Genomic DNA, 7,662 nt, shown 5'->3' with positions numbered 1-7,662 from the left:
CCTCGCCTGCACCTGGACTTTCCCTCTCGCCTCAGCCCCTTTCAGACAAACCTGTCTGCAACTAGTAACCAAGCCAAGAAGAACTTACCTGTTCCGGTTCCAGTCCACGACGGTCACGTGAGTGTCCTGTTTAGAGTCACAGGTCCCGCTCCTGTCCAGTCCACAATAAAACTCTTAAAACTTCGTTGTTGTGTTGCGAGTTTGAATCCTGTCAAGTCCTGCCTTGTCAGATGATGCTGAATGTATCAGTCCACTGGGAGTTAACTTCTGACTGATGAAGCAGACTGGACTGATACATTCGCAGCCTCAGCACCATCAACATATGGCAGAGTGGTACACTAGTTTTTAATTTCTCTGTTGTATGCGTTTAAGTAAAATTAAAGTTAAGACAATGAATCACATCCTTTTTGGCTGATGATGAGCAGGTGCTAAAAGTTTGATGATTTTAAATAAAATTTTAACCAAAGTGGAAACAACAACTCTACAGCATGGTGGATCTGATATCCTGCTGTTTTAGATGAAAAAGGGTGCCAATCTTTGTTTGAAAATGAGATGTTTTCAATTACTAGCATGAAACTGCAAAATTAAAAAAAACTAAAACGTTACTAATACTCTCAAGTAGGCGTACTCAATAAAGACAGGTAACTATGACATGCTATAAATTTTAATAGACTTATTGATATCTTTGAAGAAAAACAAAAGTTATCCCTAGTTTTATTTACAATACAGGAATAAAAAAAAAAGTCACATACAGTACAATGGTAAAAACAAAAATAAAGAACTTAAATAATTATTTTATTTGTGTAACTACTTAAATAATGTAAATGGTTATTCTATTCACACCACGCCGTCTCAGCAGCTACAATGCAACGTTCACATTAAGTGCTAAAGAAAACTGTGATTTTCCACTTTACAGCTTGAGTTCCAACTTTATTAAAACCAGGTAGAGTTGAGGCAAAGCAGGAGATGAAGGTCAAATATGTATATTAGACTGTGATCTGTAATTATAATGCTTTGAATTTGCTTTTAAAAGAAAATGCAGGGGAGGAGGGGCATGTTTAAACAAATCAAAACTGGTGATAAGTTATTGCTTTGAATGGCTGTGTGCGTGCATGTTGTCGACCTGGCCTGGCAACTAAAACACTCACGCCAAAGTAGCTCCTGACAGCCCCAAGTGTGTTTAACTATTTTCTGACAATGTGCAGGAGTCAGATGCTCATTAGAAAGGTCAGTACAGATCGTTCCTCCCCCTTTAGTTTAATCTAAAATCTGCTTTTCATGGATAAAAATCTTCCTTTGACTGTGACCTGCTTCCACAGTGACTTGAAGGCCCGATGAGATCTTTGCTGCGACCTTCTCACAAACAGGGCCACGTTTTTGACAGTGGTAACCGTATGTCAGGGGAAAGAGTTAGATGGACTCCCCCAACAGCTCTGAATTAATCTATGCAGGCACAGACATGCATTACTTTTAGAAAAAAAAAAGAAAACAGTAAAAGGAAAAAAAAAAGTCCACACGTGTATTTGTAAAAGCTGCAATATATATATAAGTACAACATGAAATGACAGGACCTGACAAGCTTAGTGTAAAACTGCCTTCTATATAAACACCTTATTCTCCCATATATTATTACGCTTAAAAAAATAAACCCTCCTCTATGATAATAACAGTTATGCTAGATTTTCTTTTTTTGCAATGCTAAGTAGTACTTAGTTAAGCTCTATTGCAAGTGTACATCACTGCGCTCTGTCTTCCCTTTGTTTGTTTGCGTTTGGGTTTCAGTTTCAGTGTGTGTGACAGAATAAAAGGAGTGTGTTGAAGCCTACCTGTGATAATGAGCTGTGTAGTGTGTGTGTGTGTCTGTGTGTGTGCGACTGTCAAACCACTCTCAATATGCTTTTAATACATGTTTAAATTATTTTGCAAGATAAAGTTAATACAGTGCATGAAAGCAAAAATACATGAAACTGGCTTCAACAATCTTCCCGTTCCAACGTTTGTGAACCTAACCGTCCTCTGTTGAGTGCGATCCATTGTCAACACGGGAAAAGAAGATATACAGACTGCATACTGATTTAGTTTTTATGACAATGTGCCCACAAACTAAATACATCATAGATGAGACAGCGTGTTTCTTTTAGTGCCTTTAGACAACACAACATGAAGCACTGCAGGCTCAATGTGACCCGTGTTCCTTTGTTGTCTGTGTGTGGAGACATTTATTTTGATGGGTTTTAATGACCCAAGAGCATGAATTAATTCTTAAACTATCATGCCAGGCATTTAAAGTTTTAAATCCCTAAAGGACTTCTGAACAATCTTCATCGAAATGCCTCCATTTTTTAAGGGGTCTTACAAAACGCAACAGGTAGCTTCATGAAAGATCAAAAGTCTTGAGTTAAAACAGTCCTTTTCTGTGGAGTTCCTGTTGATGCCGGCTGTGTGAGGAAACGTCTCAGCAAAACTTCTACCAACATGGTCATGGTCGTCAGTCCACTCACTGCTGTCTGCAGGACTCTTTGAACCGTGAACACGGCTTGGATGACAGTCCTGGTGCTCAAGAGCAAATAGCTTATAGGTGAAAGGAGGGAGATTTTTGTGTGGTGTGTCTGTGTGTGTGTGTGTGTGTGTGTGTGGATCCGAAGCAGTCCGATGGGGATCCTGATTCTGTTAGTGTGTTTATGTGTGTGTGAGTGTTCCTGTGAGGGAGATTAAATGGCCACACTGATAACACCTTGTTAAGAGTCTGCTGGTGGTGGTAGGTAGATTTGTGTCAATGTGAGGGTGATGGTGGGGAGCGGTCCCCCTCTGCGCACCCCTATACGATGTAGCTGGTCAGGTCCAAGAGATACGAGGTCATGTCGATGATGTGGTCCAGAATGCCGTCTTTCTCCTGGTCGTTGGGCATGCCCTGCTCGCTCTTCTCGCACTGAGCGCCGGAGTAGCCGCTCTTGCACAGGCACTTGTTCGGCTCTATACACACTCCTCCGTTGCGGCAGGCTGGTTCACATTTGGCTGTGGTCACAGGGAAACAGAGTGTGATCAAACACGAGCAAAACATCAAACTGGTTTATAATGGTTGATAGGAAACATTGTGGCAGATTTACTGCGTACATGTCTGGAGTGAAAGGGCATGTGGATTTTATTCCTAATGCTACTTTTAGCGGTACTTACCTATTCGGCAGAAGGGTCCCTCCCAGCCTGGGCTACAGCAACATTTCCCAGTGGGAGTACAAAGTCCATTCTTGCAGTATCTGGAACAAGCTGTCATCAGCAGCTCTGGTGGCTGCACCTGACGCTGGCACTCCTTGGGGGCATGAGGCCTGCAGCAGTTGTTGGGAGGAATGAGAGAAAGTCAGGATGACGGAAGAAATCCCAAGAAGAAGAAGACACTCATGTTATCGCTGAGTCTCCTAAACATAACATTTAGATGAACAAATACCCCCAAACACTGTTCATCACTGCCGTGTTTGTTGTGAATCAGTGCAAAAATGAAAACTCGCATCTTCAAGGGTATGGAAAATTCCTGAAATAATTTCTTAATAAATAAAGATGTCCTGCTGACTAAGAAAAACAAAATGTGCTGCACAGATGAGCATTTATACTGCAGATGAACTGCAGTGGTTCTCGGTGAAACTGTTGTCTTTGAAGGCGAAACTTGGGTTGCGTTTTAAACAGAAATCTGCAGATTATAGGAAGATCGGGCTTTTTCACACCAGTTCGTTAGAATAAATAACGAACAATAAACATGATTTTGCAAATAAAGCCTGTATAGAACCAGTTCTCTGAGTAGTACTGACTAATCATTTCTTCCTTTTTTTTACTTTTGGTTGCATGAAGGTAAATTTGAGAGGGGAACAAAAGAGGCTGAAACCACTGACTAGACCCATTGGTTTAAAAGAAGCAGCAATTTCACCTTATAAGAATTTTCCTCTTTTGCAGCATTTTAAAATCAATTTGCAGTTCAAATATTTTCTGCTCCCCATGTTTAACAAGTAAACAGGCCTTAAATCAAACGTGCTTGCTGGCATTCTTGACATATGTTGCAAAACAGATGCTGAAGCTGTTCCTGTCAATGCAGTGTCATCTCTTTTTTGTGAATTTGTCAGGAAATATAGAATTTATGCGCCGACAGAGTCATGTTTGTATCATAAACTCACATTTTATGGTTGCATATTAAAAAGTGTGCTTCAGTGACTAATGATGAATTTATCTCTTAACACTTTATCCAAGCGTACACTGTTTTAGAATAAACGTGCACTTTTTTTGTTTGTTTTCCAGCTTGTTTAAGTGTCAGTGCAAGTCCGATAGACTTTAAGACCCTTTGCCATGTATGTTGCAGATACTACAAGCTCAGAAGACTCAGGTGTGCTGCAGCAGGATAACATCTAAAACAAGCAGGGCAGGGGGTCTCAAGAAGCCACAAACCACACCGTTAAAAAAAACAAAACAATTTGGTAAAGTGTAGTAGATGTACTCACTATTTTACTGAGATCCAACAAATCTGTTGTATGCTGAGTGTATGGTTGTTCTAAATTTCTTAGCTTTCAGCTGAAAATGCTTTCTTGGATGTTTATTTCTAACAATCAACTAATAATCGATGATCAGCTGACCGTGGAAAATCGATTAGTTAACTGTATGCTCTCTACAGAGCCCACGTGGAGCGCGAGGTTTTATTGTTTCCTCTCCTACAAGACAATGTATAGGGTTAACACAGGCCCCCCTCAGATGTAAACATGATCTGGAGAGTTCATCCAGACACAAACACAAACATCTCCACACCATATGCGTGAAGTCTGAATGCCAAAGAGACATATTGTGATCGTTTCATATTAAGACAAACATCAAGACACGCACATCAGCAACTGGGCTGAAACTGAATCATTTCATAACACGCTCTACAAATCTGGAAATAATACAGCGAGTGTGCAATCAAGTTCAAATGTGAAGCCTCTGTTAGTGTCTGTTTAACACTGGCCCACACACAAACACACACATGTACAAACACATCAATGTGTTCATTTGTGAGAGTGAGAGGGGGAAAAAAAAAAAAAATATTGTTGTGTTTGCATTTTTGTTGCACTGAGGTATGAAACTTTGGACACTAAGACAGCGGGAACACGCGCACACACGCAGACACACAGACAGGGTAACTGGACTCTTGTGGACTGATTCTGGTATGAGAGCTGAGAAGCATGAGTAGTGAGGTCAGTGTGTGTGGGACAGAGAGTGTGTGTGTGTACTGTTTAGGTCATGAGAGAACAGGGCTCATCAATCATGACCAAAGAGCAAATGGTCATTCAGGAGCAGAGGCCAAAACGAGATGCGATTCAGGACCCGTGTTGGAAATGATTTCTGTCTTCCAGCAGCCGACGCTGCTGTTGAATTTTAAACTTGTTCACCGAATAATATTTTTACCAGATACAATGTGACAATCACATATTCTGTTGTGCACGTTCCACACCCTCACATCTGCTGCTCACAGGTGCACAGTTAAAGCAGAGATGCTGTGAGTGAGCACGGTGTGAGAAGAGATGAAAGTAATGTGATGAAGGATCAAACTAAACAGATGTATCAAACCCTAACAGTTAGTTTGACTGAAGGAGCGATGGTTTCTTCTTGAGTCCCATATCGCACAGCTGATGATATTCTGTTCTTCTGCTGCATCTCTTCCATCTGGGCAGCTGGTCTGACAGTATTTCTTTTTGTTATTTCAGCACATATTATAATAATTTTACTATTTTTAATGGTTTGAGTGTGCCAAGAGATTTGCAGAAAAAATACAAACAAACATATAGGCTCGTAGCTTGACCAAGTTTCATTTGACTATGAGCGTTCACCTTCCAGCTTAAATAAACGTGTTCCAAGTGCCCTGACAGATGCAGTGACTGATGGCGGTGACAATAATGTGACGGTGCGTGCGTTAGAGTGGCTTTAAATTTTCATGATGGAAGGTGGAGGGGGGTTGATTCCCATGCTCCCGTCAGCACTGAAGTCCAGACTCCGGGCCTGCTGCCTTTTGTTGTTGCAGGCTGCGTGTAGTTTAAAAAAAAAAAAAAGAGAAGAAAAAAAAAAGAGGAAGAAAACAGAAAGAGAAGGAAAGAGAGAAAGAGTAAGAGTCCCCAGAGAGTTAGAGGAGGGGGTCTGTAGCTAACACTGTTAATAGCAGGCAGGGGTCAGCAGCGCTACTAAACAGTCTGTACGACTGCCAGGGTGGCTGTGAAAACAGCACCTGCTGGTAGCGCCACTCGACAAAGGCAGCTGGGTCAACAGCCACTGTGGGAATTTATCAACTTTGGAAGGGGTGCTGGATGTGTGAGAGCGAAGGAGTGAGAAAAGGCAGCGCTGCCCTCGCATGATACATGGACAGAAAAGAGATAATTATACTGGCTAAAGTCAAAAGGCTTCGTAAAAAATTAGAATAAAATAAAAAGTGGGGATAAAGTTTAGCTGGAGCTGCCCAGGTGATAGGATACTAAATGGGGAAAATAAATGAAGAATTTTCCTTGTATGGGCTCAACTTGACCAAAACTGAACACTGACATCCAGTCAGGAAACGTCGGGGTGCTCTTCCTCAAACTTGTTCTCCCTGCCTGATCACTCATTCAGCCAGTGCATGCGTGTGTTTAGCCTGTTAGCTTGCACGGCCTGTTTGATTGACACGAGGTATATGTGAGAAAAGCGCCGTGGAGTGGTGTACACTGTGCACCCCAACAATGGCTTAACCAAACGACCCAGTGTGGTCTCTTTTGCTGTTTTGTCATCTGACTCCATTGTTTGGGGCTCCTTTTGTAGCTTCGTTTCTTGTTTTAATTGTGCAAGAAATTTACTGTGCATTGTAGAAGCCAGGGCTATTCAGTGGAACTGGCAAGCAGCTTTGTCAAGAGGAACACAGCAGAGATGCAGGAAGATTTAAGAGGGATAGGAAAATAAAGAAAGGGCTTTTTTTTTTCGTGCTGGGAGCTAGTTTACAACATACGCTCACACAACCTTATAGACGTGCGCGTATGTGTGCACCCACCACCCACAAAGTTTATATCCATATACACAACCCACAGAGAAGTGTCTGCAGAATGCTTTCAGAACACATCCAGTGATTTGTGACTTTCATGGCTAATGGAGTTCATAAAGGAGGTTCAAGGACCCAATTTGAAGTTAACTGTCTCTTTAAGTTCTTTGCTCACTGTAATTCAATCAGTCGAGCGTGCAGCTGACAAAACCCGAGTGTAAAAAACCTCTCCTGATTATTTTGCTTTCTTTGTTCTCTGTGGCAAGGAGGAGTTGCACCAAACTGAAAGGCAAATTTTACTTTAAACCAGTACACATCAGAGGGTCCAGCTCTATTTCTGACACTACTTCTTATGACCAAATGTAAGAGGAAGGCAGAATCCAGCTGTTTGCATGGAGAGCAGCCCTGACTGTTTTACTCACACAACATACAGACACTGAGTACCTATAAAACCATCATTGTTAGTATGTTTTTTTTTCCATCCATCCATCCATCCATTTTCTTCCGCTTATCTGGGGTCGGGTCGCGGGGGCAGCAGCCTAAGCAGGGAGACCCAGACTTCCCTCTCCCCAGCCACTTGGGCCAGCTCCTCCGGGGGAATCCCAAGGCGTTCCCAGGCCAGCCGAGAAACATAGTCCCTCCAGCGTGTCCTG

At 42.0% G+C, this 7,662-nt stretch overlaps 1 protein-coding gene across 1 annotated transcript in view; it reads right to left on the bottom strand.

Annotated features, from left to right (window-relative positions):
• Positions 1–646: 646 nt before the first annotated feature.
• LOC108231437 (hedgehog interacting protein) overlaps positions 647–7,662 on the bottom strand; it is a 36,594-nt gene continuing 29,578 nt past the window's right edge. Inside the window, exons 12-13 of the mRNA XM_017408515.3 lie at positions 3,175–3,323; positions 647–3,015 (exon numbers count right to left, since the gene is read on the bottom strand). Coding sequence (XP_017264004.1) covers positions 2,819–3,015; positions 3,175–3,323 — 346 coding nt within the window. The 3' untranslated portion in view covers positions 647–2,818. The remainder of the gene's footprint in view (positions 3,016–3,174; positions 3,324–7,662) is intronic.

Source organism: Kryptolebias marmoratus, linkage group LG3 (assembly GCF_001649575.2).
Source record: "Kryptolebias marmoratus isolate JLee-2015 linkage group LG3, ASM164957v2, whole genome shotgun sequence".
Classification (NCBI taxonomy): domain Eukaryota; kingdom Metazoa; phylum Chordata; class Actinopteri; order Cyprinodontiformes; family Rivulidae; genus Kryptolebias; species Kryptolebias marmoratus.
Note: the sequence above shows the minus strand (reverse complement) of the source record. Positions and strands in the feature narration are given on the sequence as shown.